Source organism: Amblyomma americanum, chromosome 3 (genome assembly GCF_052857255.1).
Source record: "Amblyomma americanum isolate KBUSLIRL-KWMA chromosome 3, ASM5285725v1, whole genome shotgun sequence".
In the NCBI taxonomy this organism is placed as follows: Eukaryota; Metazoa; Arthropoda; class Arachnida; order Ixodida; family Ixodidae; genus Amblyomma; species Amblyomma americanum.
This window is the reverse complement of record NC_135499.1, coordinates 123,565,457-123,586,529: the sequence shown is the minus strand read 5'-3', so window position 1 is coordinate 123,586,529 and position 21,073 is coordinate 123,565,457. Positions and strand designations below refer to the sequence as shown.

At 46.2% G+C, this 21,073-nt stretch overlaps 1 protein-coding gene across 16 annotated transcripts in view; it reads right to left on the bottom strand.

Moving 5' to 3' along the window:
- Positions 1-7,320: 7,320 nt before the first annotated feature.
- The window catches only part of Ziz (dedicator of cytokinesis protein Ziz), a 176,938-nt gene continuing 163,185 nt past the window's right edge, over positions 7,321-21,073 (bottom strand). For 9 of the 16 annotated variants that reach the window (XM_077657805.1, XM_077657807.1, XM_077657809.1 and 6 more), the window contains 6 exons: positions 16,915-17,061; positions 15,451-15,664; positions 14,594-14,784; positions 11,203-11,303; positions 10,673-10,811; positions 7,321-9,828 (listed from right to left, as the gene is read on the bottom strand). In XM_077657805.1, the coding sequence (XP_077513931.1) occupies positions 9,733-9,828; positions 10,673-10,811; positions 11,203-11,303; positions 14,594-14,784; positions 15,451-15,664; positions 16,915-17,061 (888 nt within the window). In that variant the 3' untranslated portion in view covers positions 7,321-9,732. Of the gene's footprint in view, positions 9,832-10,672; positions 10,812-11,202; positions 11,304-14,593; positions 14,785-15,450; positions 15,665-16,914; positions 17,062-21,073 lie in introns of all 16 variants that reach the window. The other 7 variants (XM_077657808.1, XM_077657804.1, XM_077657806.1 and 4 more) reach the window with 1 other exon arrangement.

Sequence of the window (21,073 nt, the reverse complement as noted above, 5' to 3'; positions counted from 1 at the left end):
TCGCGCTGCTTCTTTGGCGAAATCATCTGGCGACAAGTTAGCCGCGAAGCATGTGGTTGCCGCTGCGTCCGTCGAACGGCGACCGCGTTTCATTGTACGGAATGTTCGCCAGAGAGAGGCATTCGAGGATTTTGCAGAAAATTGTTCGCACCACACATGCCACTGCCGCCGAGAGAGGTCGCGTTCATATTTGCGTGCCTTAGGTATTGCAATCGCATACGTGCCTGCGACGAAGTAGGGTCTCTCGTAGCAGCCAGCTCGGCTTGATGGCGTGCCGCCCACAAGTTAAGAAGGCCGAGAAGACCAAAATCAGTCCAGGTGGTAGTTGTAGCACCGTTGAGTGCTGTTTGTATGCGCTCAACAAGGATTGGCGAATAATCTGAGGAGAGATTGTCCATACAGGAGCGGAAACTGTCCCAGTTGATCACAGAACATTTGTAGCGTAAAGGTCGGAAATCTGAGGTGTGAAGACCGATGATGATAGGGTGATGATCACTTCCCCAGCAGTCTGGCTCCATGTGCCAGGAGGGAGTACCCGGACCCGACCACCACGTCAAGTCTGGAGCATAGGAAGCACTGCGAGTTTGACGCACTGGCCGTGTTGCTGTCCCAGGATGGTTGAGCAGCACAAATTGGGCATCCGCGAAGGCGTCCCGCACACGCCTGCCACGAGGACTTGAATTGGGGTACCCCCAACCCTACTGAGGGGCGTTAAAGTCGCCTCCGACTAAAATCGGACACTTGTTAAGCAGCCAAGATTAATACGGGAGGAAGCACCACCGGCTGGTCTAACGTAAAATGAAACGACCACAACGGTTCCCTTCTTAAGTTTCGCAGCCACTGCCACTACCTCTTGATACGACATGCACCAGTTTTCGAGAGCAAGGCGTACATGCGGAAAACGCGAGCCCACATACACCGCCGCCTTTCCCAGGAGAGCAGCAGTTTGTACACGACGGTCTATCATTGAAGAAGACATGTAGGCACTGAAGCCTGGAATCGATGGCAAGGCGTTTGTTTCCTGTAGCAGCATGGCCCACACCTGGAGTTTGTGAATTTGTAGTCGGGTCTTGAGCTTTCCCACCTTCATGGAAATGCCTCTGCAGTTCCACTGCAGCTCACCAGCACGACTGGAACTTGCCATTTCTAGTTACTAGCCCAAGCGCTGTAGTATCACGGACGTCAGGTTGGACAACTGGTTGACCATAAACCGGAGCAAAAAAGTCGCAGAGTTGTCCAGTGGCATTGCGGTAATCTGGGAAGAGGCGGCAGGAAATGACACTGGTGGGCGGCAGGAAGGTGATCTTGCTGCGCCATTGATAGATGCGGCTTATGATTCCGCTGCCCGTCTTCGTCAAGCGAGCAGTTCACGGTGTTGCCGGAGCATTGGTGACCTCCGCTAAAAGACGTGCGATTTGTTCGTCGACTGCGGCGATGTCGTCCTGCGCTAGTTCAGGCACACTGCGCTGCTTTGTTGGCTGTTTTCGGATGCGTTCTTTTCGCACAGTACCGTTAGAAGACAGCTGAGCTGAAGGATCATGCGAGGTGTGCTCAGGGAGCTCCGGCCACTCGTCGTCATCCCACTGGAGAGCTGCGAACCGATTGGATGTCGGCAATGAAGTTATACTGTCTTGTATTCGCCAATGCTTAGTCATTCGACGACGAGCCTGTTGTGTTGCCTTTTGTTTTGTCGGACAGCTTGGAGATGTTATCTCGTGGTCGTCGGATTTACGAAGGCCGCATCGATAAGCCACTTTCCCTTCCGATGTACTTTCACCGGCAGGAGTAAAGGGGCAGGATTTGCGCATATGTCCAGTACGGAAGCAATTACAGCAATATACCGCACTCGGTTTATATAGCCGAGGCCATAAAATACAGCCATAACAGTACAGACGGGCTGGTAGTGACAGAGGGCCCTGCAAGGTGACTATGCAAGAGCGCCCCTTTCCCATGAGTCGGGCCTGGATGACACGGTGCGTGGGACAGTACAGCTCACGCTGGAGGGCAGTTTGATCCTGTGGTATCGACTTTGTAGACGACGCAGCGCTGCAAGTCGGAGCCTTCAGCTAAATACACTTGTACTGGCACTGAGATTTCGCTTGTCAGTGAAATACTGGTGAGCGTTTGCAGCCGTTCTACGGCAGTCAGAGTCGGAAGCCACAGTGCAATGGTGTTGGACTTTGTCCTGGCTGTGAAGCCCCGAAAACCTTTGGCTCCGAGGCACGCGTCCAAGTTAGCTTGTAAAATCTTGTTGGGTACGTATATCCGTGAGGCTTTTGTTGGCCAGTGACTTAGTGGTCACTTTGTAAAAAGGCGATCCGGGTGTAGGCTCCACCAAGTTCTCGATCGTAAGACAAGTGCGCTTACCTTGGGAAGCATCACTTGCCGAAGGTGGAATCGGTTTGCTGTCGTTGGAGGGACGCTTGCGAGTTGTGCGAGGGCACTTTTGCACGGGTAGAGGAGCCGATAAGACCATTGGAATGCCCTGTTCATCATGCCGTGCGGTTTCAGGCCCATCCGGTGGTGTAGAGTTGAAGGCCATATGCCCTGGTGGCAGATCACTCACGAGCAGTCCGGCATTTCGCGAAGGCAGGAGGGGTGCATCTGCCGATGAACCGGGAGCACAAAGCTGGAGCTGGCGACGCGGATCAGGTGTCGACTGCGTGGCAGGGGATGCCACGAGAGACGCCGGCAGAGCTACCTCCTCCAGCGGGGCAGCGGAGGCACTAAGCCTAGCGTCAGTGCCCAGCTCAGCTGCACTCATGCATGGTTCCCAGGAGGCCTCAGACAGTTGGAGGACGTCCGGAGTTTCTTCAGAAGGCGAGGATGCAGTTCTCTTCAAATAGGGCACGTGTTTACGTGGATGGCGAGGTTTTTCTGAAGAGCGATGTGCAGCCACTTTAGCAGGGACACACTTCTTCGCTTGTCTTCCAGTCGGATATTTCCTCCTTGCAACAATTTATTAGTAATTTCGACTCTCGCAGCTGACAAAATGGAGCCAAGGTGCGCGGCTCCACAGAATCTCTGGGGTAGCGCGAGTGATGTACTTGAAATGTAATGTGAGAGGGGCTGATCTCGTTCCTCTTTCTTCTACACTGAGTGCCTCCAGTTTTTAACATGTAGGCCCATATCGAGGACAGCTGCTATGAGAACCGCGCGGATGGAAGGCAGCTACTGAAGGCAAACGGCCGTTCTAACCATGCATTCAGGCTTCGCATACAGCGGAGTAAACTCCTTTACATATGTAACTATAGTTTGTCAACTTTATTTTGCTTTTAGAGCGAAAACTCTACTCCTCCCATGCAAAGCCTCAAGGTCATGTCGCTCCGGACAATGACCTTCAAGCGACGGAGCGGGGTGTGTCTCTGACGTCATACCATGGGCTCAGCGCAGCTGCGGCGAGCGGAGTTCCCTGCCTTCGCAACTGCGTTGAACGTGAGCACCATGAACGTGTCAACGCTAACCTCGCAGTTGCCGTTTATATAATAAGATAACAAAAAGCGCAAAGCGTTGCTTGACGTTCGCAGGTAGCCATGGAAAAGTCGCGCACTGCCACGAATCTTTGTCATGTTTATTTGTTCATTCTTCAAAGCTGCCGGAATGCCGCTTTGCTATCGCTTTGTATATAAGCAAGACGCGACCAAATTTATCTCGATTGATCGCGTCCAGCTAGGCGCAGCCAATTGTACATTGTTCCAGAATATTATGCTGTAGCTTTGCACGCCCTATCTCGAAAGTTCGCTATCAGCTTTAAATTGAGCACGGCCGAAAGTGGCGGGCATTCTGTACGACGACCGCCGAGCACGCTTGTTGCTTTCGCCGCCGCCGAGTCATTCAGTCCATTCTAGACGCAGGTCAGCTCCAATAAAGCTCTATTTTAGAACTTTCGGCTGTCTTCCGCACTGCTTCAACTACCGTCACCACTTCGTGACAATATCGTAGGCGGATTGAACCTGATGATTCTGATCAAGAACGCCGACAGGGCGCGTTGGCGAAGGATAGAACGAGGAAACGCTGAACAGCAAACCGTGCCTGACCATATGCTTAATCCAGCTTCTGCTCTGTAAACAAGGTTCGGCCGGATTGAACCGCAGCAATTTTTTTGGATAGCTTCACCATGCCATGTAAAGCCAAGGTCACCGGGCCGAGCTGGAGCCAATAATGCGCATGCGCCGAGCAACAGGTGCGCCGCGTGTGACGTCAGAGCGTCACCGCCGACTCCGCAGCCTCGCTGCGCGCGTCGCGCATGCGCAGTAGCTACAGGTGCGCTGCGCGTGCGCAGTTGGGTGACGGATGCGCGTCATTGCTCGGCCATTTTATAAACAGAGTATACGAAGCGCTCGTTCAGATGAACGATGGAGGAAGAAACGGGAAGCCCGCGTGTATACTGCGACCGACATCAGCGGCGACTGCGGGAAGCCACGTCGACGGATCCCGAAGTTGTAGCGTGGTATAAGGCGAGTCGACACCGAGCCCAAGAAGCCAGGAATGCCAAGCGCGCGGCCGATACGCCGGAACAGCGTGAGAATACGGCTCGCCAAACGAGACCGTCAAGAAGCGGAGAAACGACAGCGACAAGCCGCAAGCCAAGCCACGTCTTCTTCGGGCCAGCTATCGCGTACACACTAGGTTTAACCGGAGCTAAACCATCGGCATTTTTTTTCGCAGTTCCCGTATTCCTCCAAAAAATTAATTAAATGCACTGGCATGATACAGCTCGTTCTTACATTTCCCGACATTGTGCATTCTATTCTGTATGCTGCCTGTTCACGTTTTCCAGAACTTGAAAATAAATGCGTCACCTGTCAATACAACACGCACGCTTTGATAAAGCATGCTCTGTCGATGGTTATCCCTCGCTTTCTCTCGAGGTTCATTTTTGGCACTCGGGCCCGTACTTCCAGTAAAGATTTTCTGTGTTGGTAAAGAAAACAATAAAAATATGATCACGTTATGGTAAATGTGGCCACCTTGCATGAAAAGTAGCACGAATTATGCCGATACATTGGATGTCGCAGATACAGCGCAAAATACTGTATCATAGCTTAATGTATTTCTACCTGCGTAGAATAAGTTTGTGATCATATGTACATGCGACCACAGGAGTTATTACGATAGGACTGTTTGCGAGCTGGCAAAGTGCATTCATTTTACTTCTGTGAAAACTTATTTCATTCATTGACAGTTGCATTTTCTTATTTTTGCTTTCCACCAGCAAAACATATTTCTGCGAGGCAGCACGTTCAGCTCCAAAGCGCGTGGGCAAAATGTATTGAGAAGAGGTGGCACAAACGTGGCGGGCGAAGTAGACGACACGGTCAATTGTCTCCACCCTAGGAGAGGGTGCGTGTATCGAGTAGTTGCATTGGTTTTAGACTCATTATTCAAAACACACAGCACTGAAAAAAGTGGGATATGTGTGTACGCTGCCCCGCAAAGGGTTAATGAACAAGGACTGTTCCATACTATTCTTAGTGGATGCTAAATTTAAAAACAAAGGGGAAAATGTAGATATTTGCAGGAAATGCTTGTGCAATGCTTCTGCAAAAACAATGTGCAGAAGAAATTAAGTTTGGAGGCAAAAATAACATCATTTCATAAATGCATACACCTGCAACTGAAAATGACTGCCACATACAACCAGAGGTATTCGTCCCATTATTCATTCCGATTGTAAAATAGTCCCTCAGCAAAGTAGCACAATTTTGTCGCATAAAATATATGGACTCATAAGTACGTTCAAACTTTTGCAGCATAGACAATTAACAAGATCCCAGCCATGATGCCATATCACATAATTTAATGATTTGCAGTAATGTATCTATGTGGTATGCTTGGAGCCCAACCAGGTTTGCTCCTGCATAAAGGAACAAATTTGTTGGAACACAACGAATCTTGTCTAATCATGACTTCAGTGACTCCTAGGAGACTGCAGTAACTTACCTTCTCAATATATTTTTAACTCATTTTTGCAATCTTATCTATTATATTGTCCTGCCAAAAACTGCCCTGCGCGACATTTGTGCCTATTTCCTGTTTCATGTCCCCCCAATATAATGCCCTTTAGGGATACAGTCGAGCCCACTTATAATGAACCCGATGGTCACATGAATTACATCTGCTGTACATCCTAACTTCGTAGTAACTGAACTGCCCCTCGTGAAGCCAAAAATACAGTCAGGCCAAACCAGTGTTTATTTCTTAAAAAGTGTGTTATGCACTTCTGCTACTTCAAAGCATTGCTTACCATGAGGCTTTCCAATCTATTTGATGGAGTCATGTGGTCTTCACTGAGGTACCCTAGCTGACAGCAAGCTGTTTATAAGGAGGTGATATAACTAATCAAGGTGAGGGCTTAACTGCAACGGGTAGTAGGTTGCTCTCCTCATAATCACCTTCATCACATTCCTGGCAGTAGGGTAAGGCCCACATTCATGTACAATGGCTTCTTAAGTTCATGGCCATGAGGTGATGTCAGCAACATAAGTATGCTCCACCTAAGTCATCCCAGATCCAGTCCACTTTTCATCAATGGCACGTCACCAGATCTCCATAAATCTAATTTTTGCCGTGCGCCATCTGGCGACCCTGGCTACATGCAGCGATGAAGCTACGGTAAAACACCACCTGGACATGCAAACAGCGCAGAAGGTACACAACTGATTGCGCAGGCCACGCATGCCACGCAAATGGCTGGGTCAGCAAGGCATACACGCCACTGTATTCTCAAATTGGTACCATTGATTGATCACTGACTACGTGCAGTAGTTTTGCTTTCAGAGTTACCCTTTACTGCCCACCACGCTTCTGCTTCCACTTCTGTCACTTTGCCCAGCTGGCACGCATGCACACACACATGCACTAACTGACCTTGTAAACCGTCGGCATGCACTTGGCCAGTGGTTATCTTATGTTTCAATGCCGCTCTTTTATTGCTTTCCAGGTAGCCATGTTCTTCCTGAGGTGGCATCCTGAAAGCTAGGAGACACTTGCAGGTATGTGCGCTTGCAGGAAGGGGGAATTTTCCAGACTTCGGAGGAGAGTTATGGCATCGCCTCATTTGTTGTAACTGGGTGGCACGGCCACAGTCGTTCGTTGTATCTGAGACTCAGTGCCATTGCCGTTAACACATATTTTGACGGTAACACCATCCTCCTTCGTAATAAACGAGTGTTTGTCATACTGAGTGCGGCCATTGTAAGTGGGTTCCACTGTATAATGGCTATGTCGCTATGTTACGCAAAGCAATGTTGTCACTGTAAAACTTAATACTAATCCGAACTAGAGCAGATGCAACAAAAACAACACAAACACAGGCACTGATTTCAAACTTCAATTTGTTTTAATGCACTGTACAATGACTCGGCTAAAAGTGAGAGCAAGGCAGCACACTAACACACATACCATTAAGTTGCCACGTAAGCGGAGCACTTTGTGTGGCATATCAACAGTCAGCATCACAATTTGCCCATTTCCACTATCTCTCATTTATGGCAGGCATTGCGCAGTAATGAAGGCCGCATATTATCTTCATGAGCATTTTAAAGCAAGGAAGAAAAAAAAGCATCAAGCAATCTATACAGAAATGTACACATAATTACATTTATGTGAAACCTGGCATGCACTACTTGGACTAAAAAAGAAGTTTACTTTTTACATGGTGAGAACTTAGCACACTGAGGGTAATTCTCATAATGACACATGTTCATAATTCCTCGAAAAAAAAAAATACTTCACCACATCTAGTACACACATCTAAGAGCGCCAGCTAAGAAAAGGCCACAGTAAGGTACCAGATAAGTAGGCTATAGTTAGTACCAGTGTACTACTGCAAGCAGAATGCTACTGAAGATGTCATTTGTTTACTACTCCTGTAAGGATGAAAAAGAGGAACAATATGATAAAGTAAAACTCGTGTGAAATTTTAAATTTTGCGGAAAGCTGGAACTAAGGTGCTTGCAAGACTACAGAAGCAAGGGCTCAAAAATTTACGTTTGCTGTCAGTGCAACGTCAAGCACCGGCACGTGAAAGAAACTGTAAGATGGCATTAGCTATGCATAGCGACAAGAATTACAATGTATACCCAACAGATCACCGGCTGCATAAACTATGAGATATGTGCTGCAAACATATATATAACAAGAGCTACAGTGCGATAAGCACCAAACAAGATGTCTGAATAAATAACGGAGGGTTAAAAGCATTAAAAACCAGTGTATGTATTGAGCACTGTGTGAAGCTGCAAGCTAGACTGCTAAACTTTGCTACCTAATGATTTGCAACTTTATACACAAACATTTGTCATTACAGAAACAAGCACACATAGAAAAAAAAACTACACATATACACTAACCTTCATACATATATTTTTCTTACTATTGACTGACTAGTGAAAAAAACTGAAGCGAATGCTGATACTGAAGCTGCAGTTCGAGAAAATTAAAACAATAAAATTTATGCGCTTCTTACACTAACAGGCAACACATGATGCATTACAAGAAGACTTTTTTCTTTATCGTCCCACCTACCCAACAACATTCACAGCACAATGCAGTGCGCAAGCATGATAACTTGTCATTATGGCATGTAATGACATTATGACATGTAATGCACACTGAAGAGATGCGTGGCCAAACTGCAGGATAAAATTTATGCTCAATACTCAATCTCAAGCGAGATTGTGCCGCTGGGTGCAAGAGGAATTTTGAAAGCAAGGTATGAATGAGTATGTTTTCATGCGGTGCAAGAGCTAGTAAAAATTAAAAAAAAAATTATGCACACTAAGATAAAAAACGTAATCATTTATGATCTGCAACAGGAGAGCTAGTACATTCGTTATTTTGCATGGTACATCATGGTGCCTAGCTTGCTTAAAACATTACTCACTTAAACGTGCCAACCATGGTAATATTTGGCACAGCTTCCCTTCATTACATGTGCAGGTTAGCAAACCGGGCATTGCTTAGTTAACCTCTCTCTCTTGACTTCTCTAAAAGGTTCAGCGTCTATGATACAAATTTTTTTTTTCTACACACTAAGATGATTGATAACAGCAGGTACACACCTCACCAAGAAGACAGTCACGTTTTGCAAGTCTTCACGCACAGGCGACAAACAACAATATTCAGGTGCTGCCCAAATGCATGCCGTTATTTACAAATTGTTATGTGTTTGCATTACTGTACAAGTGATGAGAATGCACACCTTAAAATATGATTTTCACTCTTTGCAAGGACTAAAGAATGGCTCACCTTATAAGGCAGACAGCTCTACTGTCTACACGCAGCGAACTCTGCTTTCTAGAAGGCACTTGCGGAATTTCTCAGTAAAAAATCAGATTTCACCACGACATTACCGCCCCCTCTTCTGCACATCATCACAACATCGACTAAGTTTGCGCAGATGCAAAAGCTAAACGTACAAAACAGAACCAGATAACAGAACTCTGCCTTCTATTATTTACAGTTTCTACAACTGAAGATAAAATAAAATAGTAACAGCAGCACCACCATGTCTGCACTTCAATGTGCAGCAACTGTAGCATTGCTCCTTTCAGAAGGATTTTACAGCATGCTGCCAGGCCGGAATCGTCGAGTGATGCAGGAAGAATACAATGAACTTATGTGACATGATGGAGATGGGGCTGTTAAAATACTCTGCCAGGTTCCCTTAAACTCGTGGATTTGGGAAAAAACAAAAAGAGGGAAGGAAGGAGAAAAGCTCCCCATTATCTACACATTGCTGGAGCCCGGTGATCCGCTGATGAAGTTGAACACTTCAAGGGACATCCTCTTCATCGCGAGTGACGAACGATGATCCGAGACAAGCTGCTGAGAGAGTCGAAAAAGAAGGAGCAGCGTGTGTTAATGGCGGAGACTCCTGCACATTGGCTAGACAGACTGAATGTTGGAATAACAAGATACTGGAGCGGGAAGAAAAAATTGTGTCTGTGAGAATTCTGCGACGGTAAAGTAAAGTGTGCAACAGGGTACAAAGGCATTTCAGAGCAACAAGAGCAGTGGACGGCAGCCAGCCAAGGCAAAAAATTTCAACGGAAAATGGCAGCGCCGTGATTAGACCGGGAAGCAAAACAAGATGAATCAAGTTCTAGCACAGTGGCGTGAAGACACACTTTAGTGGCTAAAAGCGAGTGTGAAACATTTCCGAATGAGAAAACATTAAGATAAATATATTCAGGAACTAAGGACATGTTCTACAGTTCTATGCATGGCAAATGCACTGCGCACAAGAATTGTGTGCTGGCCTGCAAGATAAACAACTCGTTGTTCTCAGTGTACATGCAAAAAGCAAATGAAGATGTGCGGGAAGATGAAACCAACTACATGCACTAAACAAAAAAAGCAGCATGTCTGTGGCACTTGCCCCAAGTTTTAAGAGACACTGCAGGCTAGTCTAGTCTGCTAGTCTAGTTGCACTATATTTAGGTTCCGTGTGCTACCACTGCTGCACAACATAGCAGTGATTAAATATTTCTCCACTCGTCAAGGCAGGCAAAGGTTCAGTAAAAAAAAAAAAGAATATGAAATACCAAAACAGTACCAAATGTATGCAAGGAAAAGCTGAAAGCACAGGAAAAAAGTACAAGCCATGAATGTACTTGGTGCCACAGAGAGAAAACAAAGCTACAAAGGTGTCTGTGCTCCCACTCACTTTCTCCTTCATGATTTCCGACAACTGGCTGGCCATGTCAATAAGGTTCTTCTTGAGGGCATTGTGGTATTCACACTGTTCGGGTGGGATCAACTTGCCATTCAGATCCAGTGCCTGCTGACAAATGATGAGGAATTGCCTGGAAGAAAAAAAACAAACGAAATAGCCACATTCATTAAGAGAGGAAGAGAGAGAAATGAAAAACGTGCACTGCTGTGCAATCTGCCCAGAAGAAAAGTGAAAAATGTAGATCAAGTGTTCTAACCGCTCGTGATGAAAGAGAACCTTTCAGTTTTATGATGACTCGCTTCTACTGTACCTTCTGCTAAAGGACAAAGAGATATGAATGTTTTTGCTCTCTCGCAGCTAAAACAAAAATGACACACTTCTATTTAAAGCACGGCTCCCCCTTTCACCAACATATTTAGGGAGACAGGATTATTTCAACTAGCAGTAGAGAAGTGTTTGTGCCAGAAAAAGAACTGCAAGCTAGGAAAACACATGACCCATGTCCCATTAGTGGTGCTTACCTAAAGGTCTCCCTCAGTTCATTGACTTCTTCCTCTGGGTACGAGTGTGACTTGCTCTCATCCAAGAAGGCATTGGCGTAAGCAAGGGGGCCAGCATTCACCTGTGGAATAAAGCATAACACAGACACGTGAGAAATAGCATGAACAAGAGCTATGAACTGTGCACATGACAGAGAAGACAAACTCAAGGTATCTATAAAGAATGACTAAAAGGAAGTAAGCGGGTTGAAAGAACAATACAGTACCTATGTGACATCAGGAACCAAGCATGGCTAAAGTATACAAATAAGCAGTAAGCCAGGGGTTCTCAAACTGCGTTCCGTGAAACCTTGTGGTTCGCTCGAGTGAGTGGTGTTCAGGTTCCCCAAACATGTAAATCCATGCATGCCTCAACCTTCCCATTGCCTTTGAAGACTATGTTTTGGGACTGACCATAGTGCAATTACTCATAGCAGACGGTTTTATTGTAGAGTTTTGAAGGTGTCAGTCAGACGAGAAACTTTATTAATTTTCAGACACTGCTACACTGCACATTCCCCTTCCAGGAATTTTGCTACAGGGGGAAGAAAGATGTTTTTCAGACTGGAACATACTGTGCATGCATCTAGTCTCCTTGTCCTGCATTTTTGCAAGGTGAAGCCACTGCACCTACTCCTGTATGACACGCATTTCCTCAGCCACAAGACATGATGAACTGTTGGTGTACGGAAAATATATTAGGTGCAGCGCTAGCTTGCTCTACGCCCATGAATACGTGTGCATGGTTCCTAAGTCAACCTGCCTTGTGAAAGATACAGAACGGTTCATGAGCGTTCTTGAGTCAGGGATTAAATGGATCAGTGCAGCACCAACAGTGTACTGCACGGCAGGTGTGCCCACAGATGGTGAGTGTACATATGCATGGGCTAGATGCTGCCACCACTGGTCCAAAATATTCCCCCAAAGTGAGACCACGCCACCACTGCACAGGAACGTTTGCACTAGCACTCAAAATTCAGGTAATTCAGGGTCACAAGGCTGGAAAATTGAGCAGCTTGCAGCCGTTCCGTGACTGACACTTTCTGATGGTTGCACAACCTTAAGAAGTTGTGCAACGTGGCAGGACGGTCGCACACACCTCGATTTTCCAGCCTTGTGATCTTGAGTAGCAAACCACTAAAACCGACTCTCTTATTTTTGATGAATGTCTACAGTGTGCTTTTGACAACAGTCCGGCACTGACTTTGTGCAGGATTTCAATCTTCTTCTGAAATGTTTTGGTGCGGTACAAAGACACGCAGCAAACATCAACGAAAGCTCCTATTCGTTCCTTTTGCTATCAACAGTGCGATGCACTTGATTCACAGCATTTTAGCTCAAGTGGAGACAGCCATCGTTCAACAAAAGCTATTGGAACCTTCAAGATTACCACAGAGAAGCAGTCAAGTAAGCAGTCATGTAAGCAGCTGCAAGGAACAGTCAGCCGTGACCTCATGGTCAGCGCGAACCTCGGAGGTCACGCAGCTAGATTGCAGCTATGCCATCATAGATCACCGAGACAGAGTGTGATGTGTTCCATTTGACTCTGAACGCGTTTTGTGCTGTGCTAGTGCAACTGAGCGTGAGCTGCATCAAGGAAGACGATGAAGATGCAGTAAGAGATGTGGAGTGCAGCACTGATGTGTTACAAAAGCGAGGTAATTAAGACAGAAAGGAGCCAGGATAAATATGAGTCAGTTGGCCATGGCAACACAGACAGCAAGTCTGTGTTGCCATGGGCCTCCTTCCACTGCCCTTGGCCTCCTGGTTCCCGCAGCCTGCTCCCTATTGCGGCTTCTTAGCTGGTGGCCAACTGCCTGGCGCAGCCTTCTGTTTCCCTGTGGCCTCATCTTCCCAGTAGTGCCCTGCACCTCTCCTTTTTGCTCAAGCGGAGTCTTAGAGTGGCTGAGGTAGGTGCTGGCCTAAGAAGTGCGTCATGCACCCCAGTCCACCACCGGCTCAGTTCAGCCACCGACTGTCACTGGGCCAATGACAAATTGCCCGGATGCACGTAGCCCATCACTACACCCAGCCTTCTACCATCAGTGTGATACGCATTCCCTCTACTGGTGACTTTTTTCCATGTACCTTTGTATGTGTGCATTTGGTAATTGGGTCGCAATAAAGTACGCTGCTTTTTGCTTGTTTGTTTGCTTACAAATGGTTTCGTCAAGTTTCTTTCCTTTGTCTTATTTCCCCAAACATCAGCGTGATAGCTGATCCCTCCGGCTATCTCGTGATATTAGTGCTGCCAATCCCCACCACCACACCCACCTTTTCTGGACTCTCGCACTGCTTTTATCTTCTTATTTTCCTGGAAGAGACAGCACACCCTCGCAGGTGCGTCGTGCTCAGTTGGACATGTGCCATCTTCCAAACCTACCCAGGTGTGGCAGCGTGTGGTTCAAACGATTAATGGCATTACCGAGCTACATCAGTGCAGCATGAACAGACCAAGTTGCACAGTTCAAATTAAAGAGCTTTTGCTGTATTACTCATTAAAAAAAAAAAGAAGAAAGGCTAAAGGAGCTAACTACGTAGCTGTATCTTTTGCACCATGAAGCCAAGTGTGTGCAACCAGCATCACTGCAGCAAATGCACATTCAGCTTGGCCAGATGGAGGTATGTGCTCACAAAATTCACCCCGTTTGCCCTACGGAGAGTGCAGAGACAAATTCATGGTGGTGTGCCACACTAGCCACACTACATTTCCTACTATGCAAACAATACCATCAAAGCTCCACTGAGGTCATGCTTTATTTGAGAACACAAATATTAGACATTCAAAAATCGACCTGAATTACCCGAATGCTAATATTCATTGATTCAATTTCTAGCTGTGAATATTTGCACATGAATATACTTTAACCACAGATTAAATTTGCCAGCAGCCAGCTTCAGAAAAATAGCTTTCATAGCATGTTTGCAGTGCTTCTCAACTTTACCACAAGGCTTAGGAACACTTAAATGCATTTGTTGTAAAAACATTTAGTCACTGGCAGTAGCTAGGACTCCATCCTGATATTGCCCACAATCAAGGCAGATGTTCTATAACCAGCCCACCGCTATGGTACACCACTCAACTAGCCTTCCTAAACAGCCTTCCAGACAGCCCTCCTGAAAGCTTGCATTACAGAACCCTTAAGTCCCTAAAACACCCCCCTTCTAGGCAAAGCCTTTTAAGCTGTCTCATGAAATTGCAAGGTCATCTTAAAAACTCTAAAGAAGCCGATTACATTAGGCCTTCCTTTGCTGCTGACATGCTGCTACTACAGTGTATGAATGCCATTTGATTGCTGAAGAAGCGAGTAACAGTGACACCCAATATGCTGAATAATGACATCCCTGTGGCACTGCACTGTTGCCCACTGACCTGAACGCCTATGCTGCCCTGGAGCTTCAGCTGGAGCTTCTTGAGGTCAGGTGGCTTGCGGTGGACCACCTCATCTAGCTCTGCAACACGTGTCTGCATCTCATCGATGGCCACCTCGATCGGGTTAAGGTCCTTGGTCCGGCGGCTAGACACTGGAATGCGCTTCTTCACATATGGGAAGCAGTAGCTGGCTGTAATGAAAATATTAAAGCCCATCAAATTGGCACAAGTGCAGCATGCCACTTCAGCTTACGAGGCAAAAATGTCCAAACTCGGTCGCGATATAAAACAGCACAATGCCACACGTTGAGTCGGATGTGCATTTTATTATGGTTGTACGCACAGCTAATGGGATCAGGAACAGATCTTTTTTTTTCTGAGCCAGATGGTTCACCTCAGGTGTCTCTGACAAAAGCCTTCAACACTAGCTTGAGAATGATGAGGACAGCTGAAATGCAGGACAGATAGAACTTTCCAGTCCTATGCAATGCAAGGTTTCCATCATTTTGGGCTCTCTGAACCGGCAAGGCAGAAATAGTTATCAGCAAAAGTTCCTTGCAAAGAAATTTTGTGCACTGCAATGTCGGTGTCAAGCCACCACCCCCCTAGGAGATTCATCAATCATTTCTAATTACAGCAAGTGCGGCAAACACTGCTACAGCCTGTCCAGTGTAGCCCTATCTAGTGCTCCTGCAATATGCCCAATGCATGAACACTGAACAAAAGTGAAAAATCACAGGGATACAAGAATAAGGTGCAGTATATCATTACAGACATTCAGAAAGCTCAACTATTCCTGCCAACTGCAGCAGGGCAGCGTCAAGGCATGGACAGAGAGGCATCACGTGGTCACTCACTTGTGAGGATGGTGCGTCGCTTGCACTGCTCATCTGGGGCGCCCCGTGCCTTGGTGCCATCCAGGGTGAAGGGTGTCTCGTACATGAACTCTGAGATGATGTTGTGCCGCTCAAATTCCGTCTGACGCTGCATGAGCTCCATTTCGCTGAAGTACGGCACCACGTGAGTCACCTGAATGTATGCGTACTTGGGGTCCAGGTCACTTGGGTTCACCTGCGTGTGCGGTAGGCAGACAGGTGCAGTGTGTAACCATGAACATCTACAGTAAAACTTCGACAATTCAAACTTGGTTTAATTCAAAATCCAGGATAAAACGAAGGATTTCTAAAGTCCTGTAATTTCTAATGTAATGTAAATCGAAACGGCAGCCTGCACCACCAGCCGAGTTCATTTGAAAATTTGGGGCGCTATACAGGAATGCTCAATCCCGATTTCACCGCAAAACGATGAAGTGGCGGCCCCTCAAGCCGCGATGCAGAACTGCAGGGCAATACCGATGCTTGATATGCGAAGCACCCCAACTGCAGTGCTCCCAGCCTCAAAAGCCAGTCTATGGTATTGCTTGCGGACTGCCGAAATGTGTGCCTGCAGAGTAGAAGACACGCTTCACTGCAGTAGAGCCGTGGGTATTCCAAGTAACATGCTCTCGGTGCTTCGTCAAGGCAGTGCCGGACTGCAGGCAGTGGTGCTTGCGTTCCGTTGTTCCCTCTCCAGCCCGGCCATGGTCAAGTCAGCTTCAAGCGGAGGCACTCGCTTCGAAGCACCTCCCACCCCTAGCAGTGTCAGTGCATGTCCTGTGATGCGGTCGTTCTTGCTCCGTACTCGTGATGGGCTTATGCGCACAATGCCAGGATGTGCAGTTTTTTTTTTAGTAGTGTGCTGTGGTTAGAGGATTAAGTTACCAGCATCTCTGATTACTTTGCTACCTTAATGTAATGAAAACCGGTGAAATCTAAGAAAATTCCTCAATTTCATATTAAAGCTAAAGCTTCAACTTTTGCATTACACACTCGTAACTGTCCTGCGAGATCTTTACTTTTTTTTTTGGCCACCACCATGTCTTTCAGTGGGAGTGGCAGGGAGGGGGGAAGGGGTGTCATGGGGGGCTGGGAAATGCTCTTCAGTCTCTGCACTTGCAGGAAGTGCAAGTTTTTCGATTGTAAGCGTGAGTTTATGGCAGCCCTGTTGTTCACTCTAAGAATGTACTGCGGCCAGAGTTGTACGCGTTATCTGGGATGCAGTGCCACTTCTCTAATACATATTTTGACTGTCACACCACCCTTGGGCATAATAAGTGAGCTTTCGCTGCAAATGCGGTTATAAGTGGGCTCAATTGTACACCTTTGCTATGTAGCATAACGCATATTGCTTTTGCCAGGAAACTCAAATGCTCCTTCCCAAATCAACAGCTACCTTCAGACCTTCAGACACTGTGCGAGGGTAATTAATGAACAGCGTCACACCTGGTTGGAGTCCATGATCATCCTGACTGATTCCTTGCCAAACTTCTCACAGAACATGCGGTGCAGACGTTCAGAAATTTCGGGGAGTGATGTGACTTTGGGCTCCTTGTATATGTACTCCTTTTCAGAGTCGTCTCCAAAGTAGGCCTGTAAACAGAACAAGATGGCTTGATATCAGTATAGGCATGCCCCGTTAGTAGGTCACAAGAAATTTAAAACACTTCCGAGATCAGAAATGAAAAAATGACAATTTTTGCCTAAATTCTATAAATGTGCAAAAGCAGAACTGCTTGAACAAAAATGATGTCGAAGACAGGGAATTTTCTGTCTGTGTCTTTGCACCAGAGATGGGAAGTTGGTGAAGACAACAATATGAAATGCACAGCGTGAGAGTGTGTTGCAGTTTAACACAAGGCATGATGGGCTGCAGCGATAGCCTAGTGCTCTCGTACACTGGCCAATGCACTGGCACTGGTTCGTGCCGGCACGGGTTCAAATCCCAGTCACGGCAGTATATGTTTGATTTATAAATTTATTTATTTTACTTAGCACAAAACCACAAACATCGCAAGATCTTGCTCGGGGTTTACCCATTCGAATACTGCTTTCAAGCTGAAACATCCTTCCTTCTCTCAATCCTTTCAAATCCTTGCTCACCATCATAGGCAGCAACAGAGTTATTCACATTATATTGCATTGTAAAATATCAGACACAGACCATAAAAGTATAACAGATCTTCATTATTTTTGACTGGAAGCATCTGACTGGACTATATTGCATAAGGTAACAGCTGACTCCAATGGCATTTGCTGCCACATGTCTTTTTGTTCGATGGCTTTAGTCTCACGAACATATGTGCATGTAATTCACCTTTTGCGCATTTTTGGTCCTGGACCCGCATGAACTTTGCTGTACAATGCCAGCAGGCTACTCACATGCGCTAGCACATAGCATCTTCTGTTCCGATACGTATTAAATACCCGCCAAGTGTCAATGCCAAAATTACAAGGGGGCAGGGGCAACATCAAGGGCGTGTATCCAGGGGTTGTACCTGACTACTTTAGAAGCAACTGTACCATAAAAGACTTTCTCTTCAAAAATTTTTCTAGGGTAGGTCTTACTGAACGCCCTTACGCCCTCGCAGTCTGACCCTTTCCGCCTGCCTTTCGTTTTCTCTCAACAACTGCCAATGAATGCGAAGAAAATGGTGAACAGCCCCGAAACACACCATAAAACCTCAATAGAAATGCACTAGAGCAATAAGGAGATTAAACGTAGTGGCTCCTGCACCACGGGATCAGTGCCAGAAGCATGTCGTGTATTCCAAAAAAAATCTGTACTTTTCGTCTTTGCTCCATAAGTAAACTGGTCAGAAGCATGACTGCCCAACAGGAAAATAGAGGTCCATCGTAAAGGTACGAATACTGTATTTACCTTATGAGCGCATGTAAGGGCTGCACTTTTTCTTCCAGACTCGAGGACCAATTTTCCGAGTGCAGCCCATACACACGATGTTCGAAAGAAAATGTTTTTAAAAGTAAAAACATACTAATCTGGGAATGAGTTGCATTTACTCTACGTTCAATCGTCACTCGCAGAGTCTTCCGACTCTGAGCTGGTGCTGTGCTTGCGTGAATGCTCATCCCGCAAGAAGTCGCGCAGCATGTCCGTTGTCAACGCGTAGCCGTTGTTCCGCACTTCCATCATATAGCAGAGTTAGCAGAGAAGCTCTTCTTCCAGTTCGAGACACTTGCATGGCTTGCCTCGGAAATCGAGCTTTTTGCCGCTTGTGTTCTTAAATGCACCCTTTAGGCTGCACCATCGTTGGACGCAGTTCGCGGCACATAGAACTTCCCGCCCGCCGCATGCTTGCTGTGTTCGAGAGCAAACTTCCAGCCGTGTAGCTATTAAGGTGCTTGCCCATCGTGCTAAAATTGCGACACTCAGCGGCAGCACATGAAAGCCACAACTACAACGAACTAATACGCTGCCACAACTCCCATGCCTTTGGCAGCCACAAAAAGCTGGAGTTGGTGACACCGACGCCAATATGGATAGCAGGAGCTAGCGGCGGAGGAAAAAGTTGACGATGATGATGACTCGCGGCCTCGGGTGCCATCCGTGGGTGGCACCTGGAAGCTCCTATGCGCGTGCACGGCCAGGCTTGAGGAGCGGCGGTGGCGGCGCGCGCTCTTCCGCTGACTGGCTAGGCGCGTGCGTGGCCTCAGTGATCAAACGCACTGTTGCTCGCAGCAGGGGTTGATCGCAGAGGCAACGATGTGTACATGGAAAGTTTGGGTGCAGCACTTACATGGATCATTTTTTTTTAATAATTTCTTTGGGAAAACAGGGTGCGGTCCTTACACCCATTTATATGGTACTCAAATAATGAACCCACCTTCCACTTTTGTCGTTGAGAATTTACTTTTTTTCTTTTAATCTTGTACAAAAAGTGCTCCTGACCTTCACGGCTGGTGTTCAGCATGTTCGGTTTATCTTGCCGCGACTGGGCTGCACCACTGACTAACAAAATCACCGGATCACGCAGCAATACAGCAAACACCTTTTGAAGCGAACAATGCTAAACACGAGCGACATGAACGCGGGTAACACATGGAAGCAACTTGCTGAGTGCGCTTCTGTTGATAACAGATGAACGGGCGGGTACGTGATAAAAAATTTCAATTCTTAAAAAAAACTGCCGAAGCTGTTGTTTTCCCACATAATGAACTCTCCTCCCAAATTGAAGTCACTCTTTCTGGTAAAAATGTGGGTTCATAAAGCGAGTAAATATGGTAAGTTATAAAAATGTGCTCATGGCTCCAGTAGCTTCCGCTACATAGGTTGTTCTCTCTACAAAAAAGAGCCTTGCGCACTTTGGGTAGATATACTGTTAGTACTAATGACATGTTTACCTCTTGTAAGGTGTTACCGGTATTTCTATGCTACAAACACTCCTTAGCGCTCCTAACCTACCAAAAAATAAAACATGACTTTGAATCTTTTTCCCGTTCTTATTTGAATAGAGCAATCACACATAACTTGCGCACAATTTCTTTGATTGGTTCTAGGCCTCATACTAATTATGACACCCAGACTACAGATCACCAAATAACAGTTTTATGCAACACATATCCAACATTAATTGCTTGTGCCCAAGAGAGTGTCAACATTCATCAATTCAAGAAGAAAATGAGGCATCTTTTGAACACCCCCGTGTGAAATTTTATTATGCATACCTGCTGCATTTCATTGTTATTCCTACTGTATTGTGTGTATGTGTTTTTCTTTTGTATGCCACTTACTATTGCTCATTGTTGATACCTCTTCAGTATTATTTTCTACCTGACCAGTGCTTGTGTAATTGCTTATTTTGAATTCCTGTCTTGCCGTGTTTGGTGTACCACTGTTCTCATATGTTACTTTGCACCATCTGCACCGACGTGTAATGTGGGTGTTAGGCCTCGTCAGGAGACATCCTGGTCTCCTTTAGCCTCTCCCCGCGGACACCATGTATTGTCGTCCGAAATAAATGGATTTACATACATACTGGCAATTATGGTTCGCCAATTGCATGCAGAGCATTTTTTCCCGAGGGAAAATTTCTAAAAAAAAATTAGGGACGATTTTAGGGAAAAATAAGGTTGTGTCCACACAATTAAGAGGTTCGGCTGAATTTCGAAAGTCTGTCAAACAATTCGGGAGAGTTGGAAGGTAAGGCATCAACCCCGAGGACAGATGGCAGCATCCGACTTTGATAGGCACAAATGACAGGCAGATATGCTAGAAGTAGCCAAGTATCGACAGCCAATCTTAAAGGCCTATTCCACCTGTTGCATTTGCACTTTGCCAAGTCAAGGTCAGCAATTGAATATGCCTGTGTTGCACTGTCTCACTTTTCACATGTATTGTCGGCATTAAGAGTGCGTGAATGTTTGGTTTAAAAGCTTGCTGTGCCAGCATTTCAAGTTCTCTTCATATGCTAGAGGTTCTCAAAGTAAAAGTTATAACTTTGCGGAACCCCAGTGACCTTAAAAACGTGCTCAGAAACCCCCGCATCTTGGCTGCATCCCTTCCTACCTACCATGCGTGCAAAAAAAAAACAAAACAAAAAAGAGCATGGGGATGAACAGCCCGTCGGAAAATGCCAAAATGAAA